Source organism: Tuber melanosporum (genome assembly GCF_000151645.1).
Source record: "Tuber melanosporum whole genome shotgun sequence assembly, scaffold_30, strain Mel28".
Classification (NCBI taxonomy): Eukaryota; Fungi; Ascomycota; class Pezizomycetes; order Pezizales; family Tuberaceae; genus Tuber; species Tuber melanosporum.
In genome coordinates, this window is record NW_003298975.1 from 629,087 (window position 1) to 655,209 (window position 26,123).

The following is a 26,123-nucleotide window of genomic DNA, read 5'->3' on the forward strand; positions in this document are numbered from 1 at the left end:
TGGGTGTAAACACACTCTCCCCCTCTTACGGCTCCATTGAGGTCTAAAGTGTTTTTTCATATGCCAGCCAGACTAGCAGCATCTAGTAAGCTTATGGCAAGTTATCATCATCATCATATATGTGCTGAGCAGTTGCGCCGAGGAGTGATATCTCAGATAATCAAAATGAAGGATCTAATCATCTGATAAACAGTGATCTTATCCACCTCAGCTGTGTTTAACATCACAACCACTACGTTAACCTATTTTTAAGATTTTTAATAAATTTTCCTAACCTATTTAAGAATATCTTAGAATCTTCCCTAACTTCCTTTCTAACGCCCACATGCTACACCTAAAATGCCCAGATCCAACGATAATAATACACTCTACCGTGTGGTAGAGGGGTGGCTAGTGATACTTGTATGATGTGGTTGGTAGTACTCGAGTACACCAGGTGAACGTTGGGGAGCGGTGGACTTCTATCTTGGTGATCTTGGTAGCAGGTAGGGGCAACGCGCCAAGACCTAGCTTGTGGCAACGTGTATAAACCAGGCCCAACCCTCCGACTCGCAAACCTCCACCTCCCTCACTAAACCCTCCGATCAAAGCAACCCACCACCACAGGAAAGAAAAAACACCACTATGCCGCCGAAAAGAGCACCTGCCGGTATGCCGTTGGAAGAGATGAGTCTTGATCAGCTGAAAGCTGCAGAACTCAAATTGTTGTGTGTTGAAAGGGGGATACTGACGGGCATGAAGGGAGTGATGATAGAGAGTCTTCAGGACTACATGAGAAGGCATGTGGGTGGGCCAAGCGGAGAGCAGGAAGCACCGCCAACGCCCATCAGTATGTGGGACGACAACGGTGACGAATGCAAAGCCGTCATTGTCACAACCACAGAAATAGCCGAAGATGCTGTCATGATTTCCAACGCGAAAAAAGCGATTAATGTTGTGTTGGAAGGCGATGAAATATCAGTCGAACACAATTCAAACCCAGTGGTTGGAAACCAACGCAGCCTCTCTCTTGCTGCTCTCCCCCGGGAGATACAGGTCATGAAACAAAAGTTCGTCCAGCAGGACGCTCTTAACGCCGAGCTGGTCGCTCTTAACGCCGTTCAGGGTGCTAGAATTTCATCACTTGAAAAAAAGATGCACAATCTTTCATTGTCGTTATGCTCCTATCGAGAAATCCGTAACCGGTTCATCGACTCATACTATCGTGACAAGTGCAATCCGGAAATCACCCCCCACCAAAAGCAGAAAATCACCCAGGGAAGCCCCGCAGCATACGGTGGAGATGCAGCAATGGACGCGGAGTTGTATCGGAATGGAGGTGGGAGAACCGACGTTGTCATTTTCAAACAATTATATGGCTACGTCCCACATGTCATTTGGTCAATCAGTAAGTAATCCTTTCAAGTTCTTTTTAAAATTACAGTTTCTAAGCAAAGGTGTTCACGAAAATGGGATATCTGACCAAGCAAATTCACGAACATTTTTGCCTAGGAACTTTACTTGATTACATATAAGTGCTAACATGTGTACAGCCCACGAAGAAACCCTTACTTTGCTAAGCATTCATGCTGGGGTCAAAGCAAGCACAACCCAAGTTGGCAGTAAAAAGTTCTATGCTCTTTTTACGGAGTTCATCAATGCGTTCGAGGATTCCGGGTACAACGCTGAGTATCTGCAAGGGACAGGTACTGCGACAGGGCCCGCCCCCAATGTGAATAGAGCTTTCTGGGCCTTTATGGGATGCACTAAAGATGAAATTCGCGCGGTTGAGAGAGGGGAACCGGGGGAAGCTTCGGTTTAATCGGAGAGTTAAGGTACTGAGGTACACAATTCCATCCCAAAGAAAGAGTAGTAGACGCTCGCTAAAGACAATGAATAGTAAAATACTCAGTTGCTGAAGCTTGGTGAAATGACATGCAAATGATTAGCCGATCAAAAGTAGTGGCAGACCGGACAAACATGTATATAAGGAAATCCCAGACCCAACGAACACTCCATAAACCCAAACGAAGTGGCCATAGCAGTACTTGAACGTCGTGCAATGGCCCCGGATCTCTATCCTAGTAATACTGTATCATATTGCGTATCGCGCGCCATGTAAACTTACCCTTTGGGCCCTAAACATAGACGAGTGACGTGCTGTGACGTTAGTATAAAACAAGTGTGGTGATAGCAGGGATACCTACTTGGGGACCTAGCAGTCAAGTTTAGCAGTGCCTATGGACAGATATGGGCCTTTTTTTGCATTTACTGTACTGTACTAATCATAGTTTTGTTTGTGTTTTGAGGTACAGTATATAAGTGACGTCGAGATGATAATTTCTTTCAAAGTTGCTCACCAGAGGTTCACTCCACTGTCTCGTTTGGTTTGTTTAGTGGTAAATCTTGGGCCCTGAATTACCATAGGTTCTGATAGAACGCTGTTCATGGGCGTATTCAATGGCTATTTGAATTACTGCTTAGGTTAGCAACTGAATGGTACTTACTTCTGACGAACTTACTCCTCGGTCATTGGAAATATATGGGGTAGATTCTTGCGGATGCCCCGATCTGTCGCGGCTGGTACTGTGCTGCGCTGTACAAGTACTCGCTGGTCTCGACGAATATCGAAAACCACGTCCCCTATCTTCAGAGAACCTTGTGTGAGGTTTCAGGAGGAGTTTTCTGACCTGTACCAAAATCACCAAGAACCCTACTGTGATGCCTTAAGTTAAGTGATATGTATGATATGATAAGTTTTTCACTTGATTCATTCATAGGGTTTGGCGCACTGCTGTACTGGTATATATACAGTAGAGCTAGCTGATTTCATAGATTGTGGTCTAGAGTGTCTGGTCACCGCAGTGCAAGATTTGTGCCGTTCTATGGAATGGCACTTAGAGAGGAGTGGCAATTCTTGCTGCCGGTGTGGCAGGCGCAGGCAGGGATTTGTTGGCGCAGATTTGGAGAGATTGATCGGGCGGCCCTTAGGCATCCATGAGGTTCCACAAAATACCCCGCTTTTTTTTCAGCCCCCAGGAATTCTAGCGCTCCAGTCGGCTGAATCCATCATCCATCACCTATCATACCGGTACTCGAGTACGATATCCTAAGCAGCAGCAAAAAACTGAAAATGTCCCAGTTATTCAGTAATAACATCAACTCTGTGAACACGGCCGTTAACGTGTGGAACAACTGCACTGTTGCCGATGACCGTTCTCAAATCAGGACCTGGTTATCGCCGCTAGATCCCAGGTTACGGCACCAGGATATCCAAGGCCGGCGAGTCGAAAGTGTGGGGGAATGGCTCTTAAAAACTGAGGAATTTAGGAGCTGGTATGCTGATGGCGAGGGAGGTGAATCCGACAACGCAGTTTTGTTCTGCTATGGAGACCCAGGAGTTGGCAAGACGTATATTTGGTAACAAGGACGAACCTCAAGGGGTAGAAGAAAAAGGGCAAGGCTGACAAGTCGTGATGTTAGCTCGCTGGTGGTAGACACCTTGTGTGATCGGGCTAGGGGACAAAATGCGACCGTTGCATGTTTTTATTTCGACTTCGCCGCCCAAAAGGAGCAGTCACTTACAAGCGTGCTTGGCGCCCTGCTAAAGCAACTAGTCTGTGGACTGGAGGAGACCCCGGAGGAAATATGGCGAGTATACCAAGACCAAAAGAATGCCATTGGTGGGCGGGGACCGCAGCTTTTGGATATTGTGAAGATGATGCAAAGTACCTCTTCCATAAAGCGCACATTCATATGCGTCGACGCTCTAGATGAGTGTGCGCCAGGGTATCGAGTCAAGATTCTAGATTCTCTAAATCAGGTAATCCAGAAGTCTCCAGGTGCTCGGATATTCGTGACTGGAAGGCCGCACGTTCAGCCTGAGATCGGGAGATGTCTTGGAAGAGTAGTGAGTGTGTCCATCAGTCCCAAGAGGGGTGATATTGTTAGATATCTTCATACCAGGCTGCACGAAGACACAACCCAGGATGCGATGGATAGTAGCCTGGAGGCAGACATCCTGAAGAAAATTCCTGATGATATTTCTGATATGTAGGTAGAAGCAATGACACTGGGAAAGCTACCTCAAGTCACCCGCTGACAGATACACATCTAGATTCCTGCTAGTATCGCTGAATATCGATGCGATATTGCAGGAAACCACAATCCATCGCAGGCGAAAAAGGCTCAACTCAATGACCGATGGCTTGGGGCTGGGGGATGCTTATGGTGCAACATTGGATCGGATAAAGAGACAGGGTGGGGAGAAAGCCAGGCTTGGCATGGCGGCATTGATGTGGATCTCTCACTCGGAGCGGCCCTTGAAAGTCAATGAACTGTGTCACGCCCTAGGGGTCGAAATAGGGTCACCACATCTCGATAGCGACAATGTTCCTTCAATTGGGACATTTCTAGCCTGTTGCCAAGGACTTGTTGCCATAGACAAGGAGACTTCCACTGTCCGATTAATCCACTTTACCCTTCAGGAGTACCTCCGGGCACATCCCGAACTTTTTGGCGCAGCTCACTCGACAATGGCAGAGACCTGCCTAAGTTATCTGAATTCCCAGCAGGTCAAAAGTCTTTCGACCAGTTCGTCCCCCGATCTCCAATATACACCTTTTCTCGAGTATTCTTCTCTATATTGGGGAGTCCACGCAAAAAGGGACCTTTCAGACTGCGCAAAATTGCTTGCGTTGGAGCTATTGGGTGACTGCAATAACCACATATCCACTAAAACCATCCTAAAAGCACATTCGTGGTACATGTGGGGTGTTGATTCCGATGATATTTCCCTATTTAGTGGTCTACACTACGCATCCTTCTTCGGGATTGCAGAGATTGTTTCTATTTTGGTGGATGTGGAAGGTTGCGAGGTCAACGGAAAAGATTGTGTAGGCAATACACCTCTTGTGTGGGCTGCTCGGAATGGGCACGTGGGAGTGGTAAAAACACTTCTGGGTAGGGATAACGTCGACCCGGACAGCCCGGACAACTACGGTCGAACACCTCTCTATCATGCTGCTTGGAGTGGGCGCGAGAGAGTGGTAAAAATACTGCTCGAACGGGACGACGTCAACCCCAACAAACCTGATAACTACGGCCGGACGCCGCTCTATCATGCTGCTTGGAGTGGGCACGAAGGAGTGGTGAAAATATTGCTCGGACGGGACGATGTCGGCCAGGACGGACCGGATAAAGATGGTCGAACGCCGCTCTATCATGCTGCTCGGAATGGGCACGAGGGAGTGGTGAAAATACTGCTCGAACAGGACAACATCAACCCCGACAAACCTGATAAATACAACAGAACGCCGCTCCATCATGCTGCTTGGAATGGGCACGAGGGAGTGGTGAAAATACTACTTGGGCGTGGCGATGTTAACCCGGACAAACCCGATAACGACTGCCGGACGCCGCTCTGTCGCGCTGCTTGGAATGGGCACGAAGGGGTGGTGAAAATGCTGCTCGGACGGGACGGTGTCAATCAGGACAGATCGGATAAAGACGGCCGAACGCCGCTCTTTCATGCTGCTTGGAATGGGCACGAGGGAGTGGTGAAGATGCTGCTCAAACGGGACGACGTTAACCCTGACGAACCTGATCACTACGGCCTAACACCGCTCTATCATGCTGCTTTTAATGGGCAGGAGGGAGTGGTGAAAATATTACTTGGGCGGGACGATGTCAGCCCGGACAGTCTAGGCAGCGATTTCCTGACGCCGCTCTGTCGTGCTGTTTGGAACGGGCACGAAGGAGTGGTGAAAATACTACTCGGGCGGGATGACGTCAGCCCCGACAAACAAAATATCCATGGAGAAACACCACTCTCGCTCGCTGCTTGGCTTGGGCACGAAGGAGTTGTGAAAATGCTACTCGGGCGGGACGAAGTCAACCCTGACAAACCAGATAACTACGGCCAGACACCACTCTGGTGTGCTGCTGAGAGTGGTAACGAGGAAGTGGTGAAAATACTGCTTGAACGGGACGACGTCAACCCAGACAAACCAGATAACAGTGGCCAAACACCGCTCCTATCGGCTGCTTGGAATGGGCATGAGAGAGTGGTGAAAATGCTGCTCGCACGGGACGATGTCGACCCCGACAAACCAGATAACAGCGGTCAAACACCACTCTTGTGGGCTGCTTGGGGTGGGCACGAGGAAGTAGTGAAAATACTGCTCGGGCGGGACGATGTCATCCCCAATAAACCTGATAACTGCGGCCGAACGCCACTCGGGTACGCTGCTATCATGGGCCGCACAGGAGTGGTAGCGCTACTAGACCCCCCAAGATCTGCCACCCCCAGCACGACCTAGGGCGGAGGAGGCATCATCCCCTTACTGCCTCCGGGGGCAGATAAACTACAGTACCTGCCATTTATGCAAGGGCCACAATAGACCCACAAACATGTCTTTCACCGCTATCCACTCCCTCCTCTCATCCTTACCTAGCCTCTTAAAACACCGCCTCGTGGCAATTGCCATCTCTTCTTTCCTTCCTGAGTAATTGTGCCACAGAAACTCAGCTTAAATATCTTCTTTTGGTTGAGGGCAATTATATGTGATGAGAATGCACATATCAATCACATACCCGCCCAAACCTCTATCCGGATTTTCTCATGCAGTTGAGCTAGGATTTGTCACTTTCTGTTTATAATTTAGAGTTTAGCACTGGTAGGGGGCTGTTTTTGCTGGAATAAGATACCAGTAAGCCGATGTGGCTTCAAATTTCCATCATAGTTGCTCTTTTTGTTGTTTCTGCTTGGGGATCCTCCCTGCACATTCAATTCTCGTTTAATTTTTCTGCAATCCCTTTCCCCCCTTTCCCCCCTCTAAAGTATGGACCTACGGATTCTTTAGATATAGAGAGAAAATTTTGAAGTAGCAAGTATTTCCGTCACTCGCGAAAAGCGACATAGTGGCCAGCTGTTAACTAAGGTTTGATGGTGGCCTCTTTCCACTATGGACACGGTTTGAGGAAGATCACGCTTTTGTGACACGACGGTCTAGGTGTGAGTTCGGAGGTGAGGTTGGGTAGCTGCCTACATTGTTTAATATCATTTTACCCATCAAGGATGATTAATAAATATAGTCAAGAGTCTTTCAACTGAAATTAACTCCCATCCTAAGAGCACCAATACCGATCAAGCGGCCCACAGTGCTGTGCAACACAGACTTGCTAATGGGCTAGGAGTGATATATCCATCCTTCCTTAACCTCCTTTTGCCCACCACAATTCCTCTTCCTTCTCAGGGAATTCCGCCGCTTAGATCGGGAGTCACAAATCTGTACACTCTCCTAAACCAGGTAGGGAAAGACCTACCAACATCCTAAGACATTACCATTCGACAGGTGCAGTGCGTTACGATATTTGCAACAATTTTTACAGTACTATACACTATAGCCGTGAGGTACAATACCAGAAAACGATACCCCGCACTATAGAATCCAATGCCGGGTAACGGCGCCTTTTGCCGTAGGAGTCCTATAACAAGCGGATTTCGGATCGCCAGCCAGCAGTGATTTGAGGATGGTTAGATTAGGGACTTGGAGATGAGGTCTTGGCGACACGAGGGGGGGGGTCAGGAGGGGATCGATCACGCGCAGGGTAACTCCACGAGAAGGAGACAAAGTTGAACTCACAGATTGCCAGCATCGCATCTGCAATACCGTGGGTTAAATCCGGCTCGAATGTGGTTTTATCTCTATTAAGATTCAAAGCATTTTTTATCCCACCCCGGCTAACGGCACCCGGCGAGTTCACGCCAAAGTCACCGTATCGTATTCGCTCACTACGTAGACTTCCCGTCCGCTGTTGGAGATACCCGACACGAGTGGGTGCATGTCAGCTCGCAATTCCTACAAGAGGGATTTTCCTCCTATGATATGTATTTTTCTTCTTCTGTACCTTTACTCCCACTCTCCGCTCATTCCATTACTCGACCGAAAAATACCTCTCCTCTCACGCTCCTCTTTGTGAAAAACCCCATTCTCATCATTACCATTTCCAACCACTCGCCCAGCAAACAAACATTACCGAGTGATAATATATGACCCACACACAAAACTCATGATGTCGAGAAAGTTTTCGCTTCGACGGCGCGGGTTGGTATCGCACACAGCGCGTCGGACGGCAGCTATCCGCAAGAAAGCATGCTGGCAGGCTACGCAATTTTCTGGTTCTTCGAGAGTCCTCCGTAATGGTATTGCGCCGGGTTTTTTCTTTCTTTTATTTTATTTTTTATTATTACCGATATTCTAGATGTCTGCTTAGCTATTTTCTCATCGTAGCTGGAATATGGGGAGATGTCGGATGACAAGAAACTCCGACCACTTTTTTTTATTTTTTATTTGATTAGATTAGATTTATCCGACAAAACGTGGAGACCACGATACTGCCTCTTTAGCATTGGGCTGGGACTGGTGCTGGATAACTTAGCGGAGTGTAGGAAAATTCTGTATAGTACTGCTTGTATTATTATTGTTGTACCATAGTAGAGGATACGAATGAGGTCGAGTGCCCAAGTTGTATCTCTTCCCCCATCCAAAACGCCTGGAAATCATAACTTTATGGCCATCTATGTTTGACTCGTGTACATGGGGTTTATTGTATCATCCTTTCGCCTCTTGCCTGTGCGGGTCGGCCTGCGATTTTGCTTGGGTGGTGGTGTCTGGGTTAGAGATCCGTCGGATTCGGTATCGAATGAACGGACACGGGATCGCCACGGACCCCCACTCAGTTTACTATATAGAGAGGGTATCATCAGTGTCGGAGCTCTTCCAACACAAACAGCAAGAATTATACAAGAACCATGGTTTTTCAATTTTCGTTTATTTATTTGCTAGTTAACTAACTACATTAACTAACTACATAGTTTGTCATAAAGGTCCCACTGTAGATATAGTCCCCTCTCTCCCGCTCACGGGTAGATAGTTTTTGGTTTTCAGTTATTTGTTATCCAAGCAGGTCAGAATTTCCACCCTAAACCTCCAAGGCACCTCTCCACGCCCCTTATAGGGTTACCAGACTGTGTTACTTCGAAAAAACATTGTTTAACAAATCGCAAAGCGAGAAGGAATCAGGAAATCAAAGACACCAAAAGAAAAGACAGAGAAACAACAAATCCTCTGCCCAAATTCAGTAGCGGTGATATACCAGTTTTCAAGTTGTGGGAGTCGGTTGTGGTCATTAAAATATCATCTCATAACAGAGACCTTTGGCATGCGCCTTCCTCACTTCCTCGCGGGTTCCCCTGGCGGGAGGGCAGGGCTTCATGAGGCCACGCTTGACCGCAACAGCTCCTAGAATAGGTTAGTAACTTTCTAGCCATTTACCTTGAATGGGGAAGGGATCTCGACTTACTATAAGTGCTTAGAAGAGAAATGATATAGACGTCCATCTGATCTTGAGTGAAAACTTGCATCTGGGCCTCGAAATCCGGCATCCCGATCTTCAAGAGCTCACAGATATGCTTCAAATCGTGACCAACTAATCCATGGCGAGTGAGGTCCTCTCTCCCCTCCTGCGATTTATTTGTTAGCTCTAAAAAGCACAGCGCTAGGCAACTTTACAACTTACCAAAGTGGAAGGAAATTTCTGCGGGCAGCGGTCACAAGTGACAGCTCCCGAAACCTTCTCGTTGCCAGTGTCCAAGTGGAGGTCGCTCATCCCCGAGGAGATATCGTAACCGCCATAGGCCGCGGCACGCTCAGGGGGAATACCGATTTTGGTATGGTATTCGGTCAATATCTCCATCATGCACTCATTGACCTTGGCCTTGGAGTTCTTCTTCCCACCCTTAGCAGTCTTTCCGACACGACCCTTAGCAACGAAACCCATTTTTCGTGAGACTGGTATTTGGTGTATTTTTTATTTTTTTTAGAAAAAGTCCTATAAGTTTTTGGCTATCGCTGTAGCCTTGAGGTGGAATGGATGATAGTAGTGGTGGAAGGTGTTGGTTTGGAGTAAGTTGAGGTTATTTCGGGGTGATGGCGATGATGATTGTTGGCTATCGGGTGGGGATAGCTTTGAGTCGAGGAGATAAAAGAAGGAGGTGGTTGAGAGGAATTTTGGGAAGAGAGATGTGTGGTTGAAAAAGGAGAGGAGGAGAGAGTAGGCGAGATCTCTTTTATAGGAGAGTTTCACCTCCGGGAGGTTGGCACCAATTCAATGGGAGAAGCCCTCATGTTTCTATAGGGCACATATTCGTGCTCAATGGTAAAAGCTGCCAATGGTCCCAAGCTGGTACGATAGTATGATACCATTGAGCAGGCCGGACCTCAATGGCCTCAATGGCACTCTCGGCATAGCCACCCTTAGCCCTATCGGTGAACATTGCTTGCCTGAGATATACACCTTCCTATGATGCAATCGTACCTACCTCTCAGAAGGAGAAATAATTACCATAGTCGCCTGAATCCTCTTAGGATATCCTATAACCCCTCGAGGCTTATTGCACTTTGCTTACCAAATTGTGTTCAATAATTTCGCTCCGTGCTCGAGGAGCTAGCAAACGGCAAATGGCCACAAACAATAAGAGAGAGTAGGGGCGAACCAATGTCGTGGGGAGTGCAGAGGCTATCCTGGGGTTGCTAGTAAAACAGGTAACTCAAGAGATTCTACTCAGGATATCAGGTGCTGATGAGAGACTGGTGAATTCAACCCCCACCCAGGCTAGGAAAGAAGCTATCTTCAAACGAGCGAGGTATCCGACGTTTAAACACTACGGTCAGATTTGCATCCTGGAGCCACATTAGCTGATATCATGCAAGGTTGTTTGGAGCTCAAACCTCCCACTGTTGGTAAATACCTATGCCGAACCAATCTCTCTGTTTCGCCTACCCAGCGCAAGCCATGGCTGGGGGGTGGAAATATAAAGAGGAGGGAGTAGTGCAGAACAAGAGGCCGTGGAGGGATAAAGCTTTTCGAAATTTAATATATACCAATGAAGTCAAACTTCAAGTGAGTGCTGGAACAGGCTAGCTGCGATAGGTCCAAGGACAACCAGAGACAGAGCCTGCCTGCAAGATGAAGAATCTATTCCGTTGGCTTCCAGGCTGCGTTCTCAGATTCCAACCACATATTCCGCTTTGCCGGCATGTTGAACGGTGGAGAGATGAAAAAGACAAACTCGGTTCCGATTCCAAGCATTATGTTCATGAGAACCTCCTCCGATATCTTCTACCTTCCCACCAAAAACGCGGAGATCCTAAGGTATTCAGACCGTCGAAGATAGTGCCAGTTATCATACACCTGCACAGTCCGATCGTGTCGTGTGTGGAATACCGTTGAGGGAATGGACTGGCCACCACACTAACCAGACCTCGGCCTAGTCGAGCAGGTTTGAAGGCTGTCTGAAGACTGTCCAAATACATGCATCGGAAGGCGGTCTGGGGGGGACAGAGAATACCAAAAAATGAAACGGTGTTGGTTGCTTCGGGGCGCGGGGGATGGGAAGGGCACCCTAGGAAGCATATTTAACGTATATTTAACGTGATAAAAATTCAATTTAATTCTCATTTCCTCTTTTCTATTTCTTTGAAAATTTAATAATATAGTATGTCAGCTACGGGAGTGTTGCCTTGGTGATAGTTAAAGTTCCGCCGCTAAGAGCGGTGCGGGACCAATGACATTCTATGTGGGTTGGTGAAATCCCAGACCCGAGGATTCCTGCTATGACCGACTTGAACCAAGAGCTAGAAGTCAACAAGTGCCAGGAACAAAAACAAAAGTTCCTCAGCGGAAGGCGAGTAAGTCCAACTCGAAGTCTCATTGCTAGAGGTTGTGTAACTTGTGTTGATTGTTTCGAGGAGTTCATCGTGAAACTATCAGAGCCTCACAAACACCAACGCTACCTCTTGCAAAGCGAATTGTAATCTAGAGATGATGGCCAGCGTTCAAAAAGGGCGGAGAGCCACTCTCAATAAAGCCACTTCTTCACACCAAGTTAAATCATCAGCATGATCCTCTCTTCAACACAGATAATTTCCGACCTAGCCTTTGTTCCAGGCATTACATTAACGAAAACATTAGCCCAAACCGGCTCGAGACCAACATTACCGCTCTGCTTTTAGGGTGTCGTCTCTATTGGTATGATAATATTATGTATTATATCCTTCTGCTAATACACATAAACCTTTTTATATGGCGTTATCTGATAAGTTTTGCGTTGTGTCTTCCTCAGCAATGTTCTCCTGTACACAATACCCTCCACACTCCACCAAAGCCCCATCTCTAAGCCTTTTATCTAACCGTCCTCAAATCTCTGCGGGTTGGCGGCCTAAAGTCCGCCTATTATAAGAAAACTTAACCTACCGTAAGAACTCGAATAAGAGATCCTTGTACTAGGTAGTCTAAAATTTCCTCCTCTGGAAAAGGGGCGAAAACCACACCAAAAGACCCCTCTCCGAGACAAATGAAAAAAAAAAAAAAAATACCAGACTTTACCCATAGAGGGAAGTCCAACGTCCTAGCACAAGGATAGTTTATTTGAGTTCTTACGTATCAGCTCTTTCCGCAACACGAACCCCCACGACAAAAGACACCGTTACCTGGCATTAGACTCTTAGTGCGAGATACCGTTTTCCGGTATTGTGCAATACAGTACCTTACAGCTGTACTTAACGGTACTGTATCAACCGTTTATAATAAGGTAACATAAGGCGTCGTTCCAACGCGGATGTTCCAGGACATGGAAAGGCTTTCCCTGCACGGCCGGGGGAGAGATTATGTGTTGGTATTGTAATGAGCAAAAGGAGACTCAGGGAGGGTGGAATACCCCTCCTAACATGCTCGTAAGTCGGTACCGCACAGAGCCGTGGGCCCTTCGATCACACCTGACAAGCGGGGGTGAAATACCGGTACTTGTGTAATTGGAGTTAATTTCAGTTAAAAGGACCACCCCCCCGCACTAAATTAGTTTTCCTCGATGGGCAAGACCAAAAAGTGGGACAGAATTCCAACTTTATATCAAGCTCACACTGGAGGACAGTGGCATGTAAGCTAGATTCCGTGTCACTTTTTCACAAGTGTCAGAAACACCTACGTTAATTTTCATATTTTCTTTCTCTATATCTAAACAAACCCGAGATCTACACTTTGCGGGGAAGGAAAGGGGGGAAAGGGAATTGTGGGAAAATTAAATGAACAATAAATGCGCGAAGAGGTTCTACGACTAGAAGATAACAAAGGAAGCAAATGTATGGAAATTTCGAGTCACACCGGTTAATCTTAGAATTAGCTCCCCACCGACACCAAATTCTAGATTATAAACAGAAACTAAAAAAATCCTGGCCCGAATACATAACAAAACCTGGAGGGGATGTGATAGACATGTGCATCCCCACCGCATATAGTTCTCTTGAACTAAAAAAAAAAATTTAAGCTAAGTTTCTGTGGCATGCTTACTCCGGAGGGAGAGGAGAGAGAGAAATTACTAGAAGGCGGCGCTTTAAGTTATGGGAGGGTGCTGGGCGGGGATGAGGGGAGAGGAAACGGCGACGACAGACACGTTTATGGAGCTGTTGGGGTCTTTGAAGAAATTGCACATAGGTTAGCAGTATTGGAAGGAGGTGGAGAGGAAGAAGCCGTGGCGGCGGTGGCAGATGCTGGGTGCCGTAGCAGCGCCATCGCTCCCTCACGCCCATACAAGGCAGAAATCGGGAATGGTGTTTGGTCGTCGATATCTGGCCTGCGGGTATTGACGTCGTTCCGTCCGAGCAGCATTTTCACCACACCCTCATGCCCATTCCCTCCAGCACGCCAGAGTGGGCTTCAGCCGCCCTCATTTGCTTTGTCAGGGTTGACATTGCCCAGCCCGAGCAGTAGTTTTACTACTCCCTCGTGCCCATTCAACGCAGCACACGAGAGTGCTGTTACACCATCCCGATCCGGTTCGTCGGGGTAAAAATCACCCCGTCCGAGCAGTATTTTCACCACTCCCTCATTCCCACTCCAAGCAGCACGATAGAGGCGTCCGGCCGTAGTCGTCCCGTTCGAGTAGTATTTTCACTATTCCTCCGTGCCCACCCCAAGCAGCACGATAGAGAGACGTTCGGCTGTAGTTATCTGGTTTTTCCAGGCAGGCATCGTCCCGTCCGAGTAGTATTTTCGCCAATCAATCATGCCCATTCCAAGCGGCATGATAGAGGGGCGTTCGATCGTCGTTATCTGGCCTGTCCGAGTCGACGTCCTTCCTTCCGAGAAGTATTTTTACTATGATACTCCCACATGCCCATTCCGGGCAGCCCACGGGAGAGGTGTATTACCCACACAGTCCTTTCCGCCGATATCACAACCTTCCACATCTGCCAAACTAGAAACAACCTCTGCGATCCTGAATGTGGATGGGTAGTGTAGACCAGTAAATAGGGAAATATTATGAAAATAAACACCCCATATGTACCCTGAACGTGCCTCCAAGAGCATTTTAGCGGATATGTGGTTATTGTTGTCGTCAAATAGCTCCAGTGCAAGCAATTTCGTGCAATCTGAAAGGTCCCTTTTTGCGTAGACTCCCCAATATAGAGAAGAATATTCGAGAAAGGGTGTGCATTGGAGATCGGGAGACGAACTGGTCGAAAGATACTTGATCTTCTGGGAATTCAGATAACTTAAGCAGGTTTCCGCCATTGTCGAGTGAACTGCACTAAAAAGTTCGAGATGAACCCGGAGGCGCTCCTGAAGAGCAAAGTGGGTTGATCGGACCATGGAAATCTCCTTGTCTATGGCAACAAGACCTTGGCGACAGGCTAGCAATGTCCCTATTGAAGGAACATTGTCGGTGTTGAGATGTGGCGACCCTATTTCGACTACTAGGGCATGGCATAGTTCATTGACCTTCAAGGGCCGCTCCGAGTGAGAGATCCACATCAATGCCGCCATGCCAAGCCTGGCTTTCTCCCCACCCTGTCTCTTTATCCGATCCAATGTTTCACCATAAGCATCCCCAACCCCAAGCCATCGGTCATTGAGTTGAGCTTTTGTCGCCTGCGATGGATTGTGGTTTCCCGCAGGATCGCATCGACGTTCAGAGATACTAGCAGGAATCTAGATGTGTATCTGTCAGTGGATAATTTGAGGTAGTTTCCCCAGCGTCGCCGCTTCTATGATACTCACATTTCCAAAAAAAAAAAAAAAAAAAAAAAAAATCATTGGGGATTTTCTTCAGGATATCTGCCTCTAGGCTACTATCCATCGCATCCGGGATCATGTGCTCGTGCAGCCTAGTTTGAAGGTATCCAATAATATCACCTCTCTTAGGACTGATGGACACACTCACTACTCTTCCAAGACATCTCCCGATCTCAGGTCGAACATGCGGTCTTCCAGCTATGAATATTAGAGTGCCTGGAGACTTCCGGAGAATTTGGTTTAGTGAATAGATTAGCCTCACTCTATCCCCTGCCACGCATTCATCCACAGCGTCGATGAATATAAACGTAGGATTTTTGGAAGAGGTACTCCGCATCATCCACAATATCCGAAAGTTGTGGTCCCCGCCCACCAATAGCATTCTTTTAGTCTTGGTATGCTCGCGATATCTCCTCCAGTCCACAAACCAGCTGCTTCAGTAGGGTCCCCAGCATGCTCGTAAGAGACTGCTCCTTTTGAGCGGCAGTCAAAATAAAAACATGCAACCATCGCATTTTGTCCCCTAGCCTGATCACGCTTGAGCGCCGTTATCTCCAAGTATCATAGGTGAATTTAGCTCAGTTACCACCACTCCTCCATCAGTCGTTTCATAAGCCGTCACAAACCGTCACTCGCCTAACTTCAGGCGAGTTGAGGTAACATCGTGCCGGTATGATATCGTGAATCCAAAAACCCCTCTTCCCTAACTAAGCCCTTTGTGTGACCGACGCCCGATCTCTGCACATTTAGCCATGTAGAGTAATCCGCTCATAGAAGGGAATCTTTCCTATGGCTGAAAGAACCCATTCCCCCCAGCATCGTAATTTACAATTCGAGATATACCATTTCCCGGTATTCCACGATGTACCACGTAGCCGTGATTTGCGGTATGGTATCGGTTGTTCGCATCACAATATAACTTTCGGTATCATACTTGTATTGCTCAAATACCGCTGCGGACGTCTCTTCCTTATCGCACCAGTTTATCTTGCTTGAGCATATTCGGGCGGCGAGGGGGCAAGCTGGCCTAAAAGGCGCACAAATGGGTACTATTAAGCCGTGCTCCGTTCTTTACCTCTCTTAATAATATATTTCCAATGTGTATGGTAGTGTAGCTACAGGTGATAGGATGCTAAGAAAACTAAGGCTGCTGCAAAGGGCTAAGCGGAAGACCGTTAAACGAGACGATCCAGAGACTGAGCTCATTTGGGAATTTCTCTACTAATATCGTACAAACGCCCGAGAGAAGGCGAGTGACACGCTTGCAGACTTCAAGAAAATCTTGTCTCTTACGATGGTTATGGTTGCCCCGGCAACCGTAAGTCACACCATGCCACAACCACACCCTAAGCCCTAATCGCGCACGGAAACACAACATGCAGTTAAAAATAAAAGAAAAGTCCAGCAGGCTCCCCGACTCGAACCTCTGACCTTCAGGAAGAAAAAAAACTGTTTAGCTCATCTTTGTGAAGCGTGTCATCCTTAGTGCAGGGGCCATGCTAATCTTCTCTGTATCGTTTCAAATTGACCAAATGTCCCGAAGGACAATAGTGTTCTCCTATTGCTTCATATATACCCCACCCCCACCCCCACCCCCACCCCCACCCTCCACCACAACACCAACCCAACAATCGCGCACAGGAACCTCGCGTGGTTGTTTCCACACCAAGTACCCGATACATTTATTTCCCACCGCCAATTTATTCACGAGAATATCCCCTCCAAACAACTCAACCAGCCCCTCTATCTCTTCCCCTTCTCCTATCTCTCGCCACGTAATTAATCGTCTAATCTCCAGGTCTGGACCGAACTTTTTTTTTTTTTTCCCTTTGCTTTGGCGTTTGTTTCTATTTTCGCCTCGCCGACGTTTAACGTTTCTTCAAGCGTCGGTCTCATCTAGCGACGTGCTAGATACGGTAAGGTACTTTTGAAAGATCGCTCGGTAACAACAACAGTGCGGTACGTGCCGCGCCGATCCTGCGTTTCATGAGATTTCTTCTCCCCCGAGCGTTTTTTAATTACTCGTACTCGGTGGTTTTAGCGTTATTGTTGCTACTCGCGCTTCGTTGCAAACATTGCTCGGTTCAGCTTAAGTTAGACCCCGGTCTGGGCGTGAACCATTCACTGCGATATAATGGAACCAACTGACGAGTAGACTAGTTGGCCTAGCGGATTCGTTTCAAGCTTTTATTAATCGCCTCGCTAGGTATGATGGTTGACTACAATAGCTGGTAACTTTGATAAAGTAATGCGCGGGATCCTTGTGACGCTGTCCACGCTTTTGTCGCCGAACAGGTGCTAGACTGCGGGTCTAGACTCTGGGACAGCAGTTGCCCATGTAACAGCCGCACCATGCCAAATTGACCCATCCAAGACCGATCATCACACACTATCACTCGAGAACTACCTCGTAGCCGCCCGCCGCTACGTGGGTAAAACATCTAACCAAGGACCGGTTGTAGATGGGGGGAAGTTTTAGACTTTTTCTTCCTTCCGGTTATCACGACGAAGAGCCAACTTTTTTCTCCCCTTACTACCCATTACGGAACTGGGCTGGCCGCAGCCCTAGCAGTGATAGTTCCCTGACACGAGTATCTGGTGAGCTGGGATGCAGTAGGTTGTATTGTGCTATTACTTGAAAAGTACCATCAGGCCGAGGGTGGCGCGAAGTGTAATGGGGGGTTAGTTAGGAGGAGAAACCATGCTCGAAGTTACCGGGAAACCATAGAATGCGACCTTTTGTGTTCCCTGCAGCTCCTGTGGTTGGTCGACCTGTCCCTAAGGGAGTATCACGCATAGTCCAGCACTGTGGCAGACGTAGTGGAGGTGAGTGCGATGTGATTTGTTGGTGATGGTGATTGACGGGTACATACATGCCCGAAGTGAGAAGTCTAGAGCTGAGATGGCGGCCTGAAGCGAGTTGCTTTAAGGCATTATGATGTTCGGGTCATTTTTCCTAGTATGAGGGAGTGAAAGTATTGGAAAACAAGCTCTTTTTTGATATTGGGCAACTTGTACCTCCCCCCCCCACCCCAATTCCCCATGGTTCAGATAATCACCACCAAGCCCAAGGTTACCCCAATTCCCAAACGCAACTCTAGCTACGCAAGCAATAACCTCTACCCATCAAGGTCACCTCTCCATCACCGCACCTAGCCCAGAAGCTTCACCACGGCGATATGCCCCCTCAAGGTGGCGTAATAAGCTGCCGTCTTTCCAAAATTATCTTCGGTAGAAATTCCCACCCCCGTCTCCAATAGCCTCTTCACCACCTTCTCATTCCCCAGAAATGCCGCCCAGTGCAGCGCAGTCATGCCCGCCGTCCCCTTTATCGAAGCGTCCGCCCCCTCTTCAAGTAGCAATGCCACGATGTCCTCAAAGCCATGACGGACAGCCCTGTGCAGCGCCGTCCACCCATTCCGCGAAATGTTGACGTTGACGCCGTTTCGTAGCAGCAGCCGTGCCAGGGGTTCATGGCCCTTGACCGCCGCCCATTGAAGTGCCGTTAGGCCGTCTTTCTCCTCGAACGCGAGGCGGTGGATTCCGGGGGTGAGGAGCTGCGCATGGAAATGGCTGGTTCGAAGCAGAGAGTTGAGGTCTCGGGGGCGGAGGTGCTCGGCGACTTCCAATAGAAGCTCGTTAGGGAAGTTGAGAAGTGACATCTTGATTTTTTTGTGATGTGTGTAGTAGTGTGTGTGTGTATAGGTGCGCTTGGATATGTTCTGGGAACAATTGGAGTTTCTTTTTTCTCCCCTTTTTCCTTCTCTTTGCTTCCTTTTTCGTTTCGTCCCTATTTCTTTTTTTCAAAAAGTCCTCTTATCAGTGAATGGCTCTCATAGCAATGAGTAGCTATCTGGATTAGAAAAAATTCGGTTGCCGGTTATATATCGCACTTCGCCAGAAGCTATGTTAGTAGATCCTCATGCAAGACAGATAGCTCGGGGAAACTCACTCGTAGAGTTAGTTGGCTGAGGAGCCTGAAAGGTTGGTTCTACTACACTCTTACTCTAACGCTGTGCTTGAGCGCAGGGCAATACTGGAGAAGAACAATCCCCCTGTTATTCCCACCAATCGCAATTATTCCTAGCCCTTTCTCCGCCCTTTAGAATCACCCCATCTCAAGTAATTGGTGCCAGAGGAGCAGAAAACAGTGCATTATTAGGGCAACAACTCAACTCTACTTAATTCAATTGAACCCCCCAGTTTTCGTCTTCAACGACCGACGTATCCAAGAAATTTCCATGATTCTTCTCACATGTTCTTCCGGGTCCCTCCCTGCAAGAAAGAGGAAAGAGAAGAAAAGGAAGAAAAAATCCTACAATCACGAGCAAGCAACACCACGTTCACAGCAATCAGCTTGGAGAAAAATCGGAACGACAACACCATACAGGTAGATATAAAACCCACCTCACAGCAAAAGTTGCCCTCCTACCCATACCTCCCGCCTGAGAGGTGGGGGGGGGTACATAACGTGTCTTGCAGTGCTTGTAATGTGAAGTACCACGACTAGAAAAAAAGTTATGCTTAACCGAGCGAACCGCCAGGCACAAGGCATACACTCACCTCCGATGAACATTCCCCAAAATCTGCAACAGCACCTACCTAAATTATGTTTGTTTTTTCCCGAAGAAAAAAAAACCCCCCGTCCCCATTACTCCACTCCACTCTATCAAATGCATACCCTCGTCATTTCTCACGTTTATCGTGGGTCCGCATCATAAGGATTCATTAAAAGTTTGGGGAGGAGGTTAATGCAGGGGATCGTGTTCAAATCGTGTCATCAATTTCAAGATTTTTTTTTTTTTTTTTCTAGGCCTTCACTTGAGTGTTTTTTTTCTATTCTTTTTTTTCTGCAGCGCACCCTTACATTTTTGTCTTCAACCAGCCTCTTAGGGTAATAAAATATCAACGAAAGAGGATACAACGATGATGGATAGATCTGATTAGTAGAAATTGACCGGCTCTGTTCGCCCTTACCATTTATACGCCGCATGCATGGGCGGATCGGCCAGCCTATAACTGGCCAAGGAAAAAAAGAAAGGAAAAAAATTTCCCAACATGATATTATCATACCACAGCACCCAAAGTGTCATCACAGGACGTCACTCGCGAGGTTTGGCGCAGGCGAGCTGCATAACAACGTGAAGTTCTCCCGTCACGTGTTTCGCCATACTTATACGAAATACCGGTCCGGGGGATCGGCGGTTGGTTGGTTGGCTGGGAGGATTTTGGGGTTGTCGAGTCTGCCAATAGGGTACAGCACTGGTGTGGTACAATACTTTCGTTCTCTTCCGTGAGCCTCTCCGTTGTCAGCGGGATCTTATTTTTTTCTCTTATTTTTTTTTGCTCAGTTTCATATACCTTTGACGTCGGTTTTCGTATATAACGGAGTATGGTACGGTGTAGTATGGTGGTGGAGCCATTAAGCCTTACGAGCAGTGCCTGCGTCTTCCTCGAGACGTGACATCAACTATCATCTCGAACGGGATTGTATGATACACTCGTCGTGCTTGATTCATAGATTTGACCCGTGGTGCTATTTTTAGAGCTGGTGCACCCCCACCCCCCTCCCCCCTCTGGCACTCGGGGTTGGGGACGGGAGATGGCTAACTGGGTTTCATAGTGACGGTAATTGCCATAACGGCTGCTCACGAGGTCACTGTTTCTGTTTTATTCATCGATACGCCTTCTGTCCCTGAATGAAGACCTGCGGGTTGTGCTTTGTGCGTATCACACGGTCTGAGTTTGACAGATATCATGAGATTCGTCGGATCTACCCCTCATTGGCGTTCCCTTCTGATTGGTGCGTGTTGCGAGATATCGTACCGCATCGTGTGCATTGGATACGTGGGTGGAATCCAATATAGGGCTAGGAGACGGTGGTCGGGATCGTTTGACATGTATGATGTAGTTCTCGGTGGTGTGGACGTATCGTGAGGATTCAAGTGTTTGTTGAATGAAACACTTTATTTCCTATTACTAAGTGTATATTGAAATCGGCGGGAAGGGGAAGGGGAAGGGGGTACCACCAAGCCTGAGAGGAACCCCCACACACACCTACCCTACCCATGGTATGATATCCTGACGCTATTATTACTGGGCCCACATGGCCTAATACCCAATCAAATATCATCTGTTTACCTCAAACATATCCCGAATCGAATTGCTAAAGCACTCACTCAGCGATATTTCCCGTATCATACTGCGTTCAAGCAAGCAAGGACCGCACGGGGGAACGCAGTACATAAGAGCCACGACATGAGAACGAAATCGGGATAATCACAAGTACCAAATAATCTTCTCCTTTTTCCCTTTTCTCCTGACCCAAAACATCTTACTCCCTGGGGTACTCGTGAGGTATAGACTAGCACAATGAAACAAGGCTGAGCGTGTGACCTCGAACAGGCACATAGCTATGATACTCCAGCTGGACTTGCAATCACGACCTCCATGAGATGCAACAGTAACAGGGCAACCTCCCAGCCCCCCCCCCCACACACATGCGGGGACAGTGCGCGGGGACTACCATCTCGGGTCCGATTATCACAGGTTTCTTCTACACGATGATGCAGAACAAAGCCTGGAGGGAAGACGCGCTGCGAGCACACCAGGCAAATCGATACTTCACCAAGTCAGCACCTCACCTCCCTCACGGTAATACAATTCCCGGGATCACAAGCCAGCTTATGATACGGTGGGGACAATCATGGGCCAACACCAAATATGAGGCGAAATAACCCGCATTCCTAGAATTTCCTTTACGATCCACATAGGAAAACTAAATATATTCGAGAGCTCCCCCCGAACGATTAAACCAGTTCGAGAGGGGAAAAAAAACCCCTAAAAAAAAACGGTTTTCATGACTACTCCCTCTGCGCGATTCTCCGGCACTCCCTTGGAACCGATAGTCTATCTTGTTCCCCTAGGTCACTCAATCGTTCGGGAGCGGTGCGAAAAACCCGGTACTGGTCCATGAATACTCGAACCGTGATATGATAGCCGGGAATCACAAGACAACTTACTGTGCCCGTCCAAACCCTGAGAAAACCTTTATTGCACATCCTGGACAAGTCACAACATTGCTTTTCACGTTCAACACACTTAATACACCACTATAATGCCATAACCAGTTCCCTAGTACACTCCAACCTCCCGCTAGATAAAGCGAGAATTGTTCCCCACCCCTTTTTCCTGTTGAGGTATCTGGCGATAAACGCCGATAAATATTCAAGGTACTCTAAGATACGATATTTTAATGAGGAAAACCCAGGCCTTGTATATAGAAGGCTCTCGGGTAGTCTATACTCTACAAGCAGATCATTAGCACATGTTCTACTCTCAATTTGTAGGGTCTGGAACGTCTGGCTGGTTTAGGGGCCAGCGATGGATACTACTATCCTGCTAATAGATCCTGTAGTACACGAGATTGATGGTGGAAAAACAAAAAACAATAATAAAGTTGGAATTGGACAGTGTCCATAATCTCTTTTATTCATTTTCTATCAGATTGTGTTTCTGGATACGGACAACCTTGGACAAAACCAATAGGGAAATTGTGCTAAGAAAAAGTAGTCGTAGGACACCTCCGGCTTTACTCGTCGATCTTGATCACAACCTTGCCTAATTCGCGGTATCAATTAGCACTCTGCGACGCGGTGGTAATTGGTACGACAGAAACGGAGGTAAAGCTGCTTACCAATGTGCTTCTGCTCCCACTGGTACATGTACGCATCCTTTGCCTCCTTGAAGCTGAACGTCTTCTTGTCCATAATAGGCTTAATCCCGTTGGCCTCGATCGCGGCACCCATCTCTAACATCATGTCCCTGCTCCCAACCATGACACCACGGACAGTGCAACCCTTGAACAGGGACTGCATAAGTGAGATGTCCTCGGTGGTCTGCTTCTGCGCTACGAATCCAATCATACTAATAATTCCCTCATACTTGATCGCGGCAAGCGATTGGGGGAGGGTGTAGGGTCCGCCGACTTCAACGATGTGGTCGAAACCAGCGTTGTTGCGTGTATGCTTTCGTGCCTCCTCACCCCAGTTGGGGGTTTCCTTGTAATTTATCACGACGTCTGCTCCGTGCTCTTTGAGTATCTTGACCTTCTCAGCGCTGGACGTGGTTGCCACGACGAAGGCACCGGCGGCTTTAGCGAACTATCGGGTCGAGGAGTCGAATTAACTGATACGCTTCCCATAAGGGGGTCCATGTTCGGGCGTTAGACATACCTGGAGGGCAAAGACACTGACACCACCGGTTCCCTGAACCAAGACACATTGTCCCGGCTTCAAGACCTTCAACCCGTTCAGAGCGTTCCAGGCAGTAACAGCAGCACAAGGGAGCGTAGCACCCTCTTCGAATGTCAGTCCCTTAGGCAAAGGAACTAGCCCCTGCTCATGGAAAACGCCATACTCCCTCAGTGCTCCGTCAAGCGCACCTCCGAGACCAGTCATAATAGACTCACTATCTAGAGCGCCATACTGATGTCCCTGATTAAACAAGGTCGCGACTCTATCGCCCTCCTTGAGATGCTTGACCTGGGGCCCTATGGCAACGACTTCACCAGCTCCATCGGAAGCGGGCACAACTCCAGAAGAAATGGCTATATTCATTCATGCATCAAAAACAATTAGCCCAATCTTTCTCACCACGGAGGCCAATTGCAAGAAGGAACGGAACAACTTACGAAACGGATACGACCCCATCAAGATAATCAGATCCCGGAAGTTCAACGACGCAGCCTTCATCTTGACGAGGACGTCGTGAGTTCCCAAGGAAGGGATCTCTTTCGTCTCCAACTCCAACCCATCGAATCCAGCGTCGGTACGGCGGACAACCCACTGAGCGGTGGACTTTGGAATGTTGTTACTTGAAGATGACATATTTATGCTCGATATCGGCGGAAATAACAAAAATGCAAGATCGTGTTGCCTTATCACAGATTCTTCCCTGATAGCCCCGAAAGGTTCAGGGAAAGACCATTTTATATTAAATCCAGAGTGAAACCTCGCCAGGTTAACGACGTCATTCCCCCACACACCATCGCCCCATTTGATCCACCTTCACCGTCTCCCATATACTTCCGTGGAATTTTCCTTCCCCCCCTTTCCTTCCCCTCGGAAACCAACATGGCGGAAAAGAGAAAACGTGCAAGTGCAGCTGAGTTGAGGTTGGACACCTCGAGCCGCAATTCCCATACAAAGTGCCGAACTTCAACTTAGCTGCGGGAGTATTTCTAAGCAATTCTTGGCAGGAAGAGGAAAAACGACTCCCCACCTCCACCTTACAGAATGGCATACCATAGGAACTGGAATACACCAACCTCACGCCAGGACGTTGGAGTTGCCTCTCCTAGTAAGGCCTGTTGTACAAATACTTTTCTTCTTACTGCATCCTCTCAGCCGAGGGCCGAATCCCAGGTTTCCCTAGTGATCCCCGCACTACCCAAAGAAGGGAATCCCGGACGTGTGCCTTATTAATTCAACCAGTCAACTAACTCCGCCAGACCTCCAATCTCCGTCAATCCACGCATGAGCCTACTACCGGTATATTTTTAGTTTGACAGGTTAACAGAATTACGGATACCAGTTAATGAGATCCAAAATACTCAGCACACTCAGTGTATACCGTGCGAGGAAACAGCTAATCCTTCTTATGAGCTTTTCCTCAACATGGAGATTAGAGGACCGGCGGAGATAGTGGAATACAAGAGTTAAGACCATATCCTAGTTCTTATGGGAAACGTCTCTTTTAGCACGGATTTGTAAGCCAGGCAAATCCATGGAACTCCGGCGGTGGACGCCCAGTGGGAGGCAGGGGTTCCCTGGTGAAAGAGCGATTGGGGGCTTTACTCCTATAGAGTATAAAGCATAAAAATTCCTACAGAACGTCAAATTATGCCGCAGACCATGGAAAGTAGCGGAACAAAGGGGAGTGAACTGGAGTGAAATGGAGACAATTCCATGATAATATTCCCTTCTCTCACGCAAGGCGCTGCCGGGGCGAGACTGCATGGGGAAAATTTAATTCCTATAAGAGGGCTCCTGACCGGTTCCAAACCCAATTGATCGCAGTAAACTCATCAATTACTACTCGGGGGAAATTTTACAACTAGGACGGAGTGACATCGATATCTAAATATGTTGCAGGTTGCAGCCACGGCTTTTGGATGTCACCCCACCCCCAACCTCAATTTGTGCCCAAGTGCAGTACTGTACAGCACATCAAAAGCATACTGTGCCGTAATACTCGTATATTACGATAAATACCGCATTACACCACGCACCCACGACAACCTACTTCCTCCTGCAAAGAAGATATAAGCTCTAAAAAGGGAAAACTTCTACCAACTTCCCGAGCATCCCCGAGTACCCATATCCAGTTGGAACACGGAGTACCGTGCACAGTGCTGTAAGAGTAATTATGAGACAAATAACTACGATAAGCAGTCTCCCCGGAATTTTTCTACAATCGAACTCCTAGGAAAAAAAAGAATAGGAAAACAAGGAAAGTATGATAAGAAAAGAAAGAAAGAAAAGGGAACCCCAAGGAGTGCTTGGCAAACGTGATTCTGATTTCCAATCACTAAATCGTAAGTCGAAATCGCTGGTTTACTCTAATCAAATTCTTCCTGGAATAACAATTAGTTTTAGAAAACTTGAAGGATTTTTATACCCCATATCCGAGTCCTATCTTGAACTTAACCAGCTCCCCCCAAAAAAAAAAAAAAAAAATACCCCTTTGACTGATTTTTAGGTACTCTAACAGTACCTACTTTCAACTACTTTTTAGCTCCTTTCATCAGAGTCCGATTCTTACTATTTAAGTTTATCTTTCCAAGTTATCTTCAAAGATATCAACAACTTTAACTACGACACCTTTATAAATACTTTATATTGCTTATTATACTGTCAAAACTCAAATAGTTGGTCCATGTACTATGCAGTCTAAAATTTCCCCCTCTAGTATAGGGGTGAAAAACACACCAAAAAAACCAGTTGTTC

At 47.5% G+C, this 26,123-nt stretch overlaps 2 protein-coding genes; both read right to left on the reverse strand.

The window, feature by feature from the left end:
• Positions 1-21,861: 21,861 nt before the first annotated feature.
• GSTUM_00006979001 (uncharacterized protein) lies at positions 21,862-22,415 on the reverse strand. XM_002839074.2 has 1 exon: positions 21,862-22,415. The coding sequence occupies exon 1, from the start codon at positions 22,173-22,175 to the stop codon at positions 21,978-21,980; it is 198 nt and encodes a 65-aa protein (XP_002839120.1). The 5' UTR covers positions 22,176-22,415; the 3' UTR covers positions 21,862-21,977.
• Positions 22,416-22,573: 158 nt separating this feature from the next.
• GSTUM_00006980001 (uncharacterized protein) lies at positions 22,574-24,061 on the reverse strand. XM_002839075.2 has 3 exons: positions 23,807-24,061; positions 23,349-23,722; positions 22,574-23,276 (listed from the first exon to the last, which is right to left on the reverse strand). Exons 1-3 carry the CDS (start codon positions 24,000-24,002, stop codon positions 22,752-22,754), a joined length of 1,095 nt encoding a protein of 364 aa, XP_002839121.1. The 5' UTR covers positions 24,003-24,061; the 3' UTR covers positions 22,574-22,751.
• Between the last annotated feature and the right edge of the window lie 2,062 nt (positions 24,062-26,123).

Coding starts and splice junctions, on each gene's coding strand:
- GSTUM_00006980001 (XM_002839075.2), bottom strand. CDS start 24,002: ATGTCATCTTCAAGTAACAACATTCCAAAGTCCACCGCTCAGTGGGTT. Junction 23,723..23,806: donor GATGGGGTCGTATCCGTTTC/GTAAGTTGTTCC, acceptor GAATGAATATAG/CCATTTCTTCTGGAGTTGTG. Junction 23,277..23,348: donor TCAGTGTCTTTGCCCTCCAG/GTATGTCTAACG, acceptor TCGACCCGATAG/TTCGCTAAAGCCGCCGGTGC.
- GSTUM_00006979001 (XM_002839074.2), bottom strand. CDS start 22,175: ATGTGCAATAAAGGTTTTCTCAGGGTTTGGACGGGCACAGTAAGTTGT.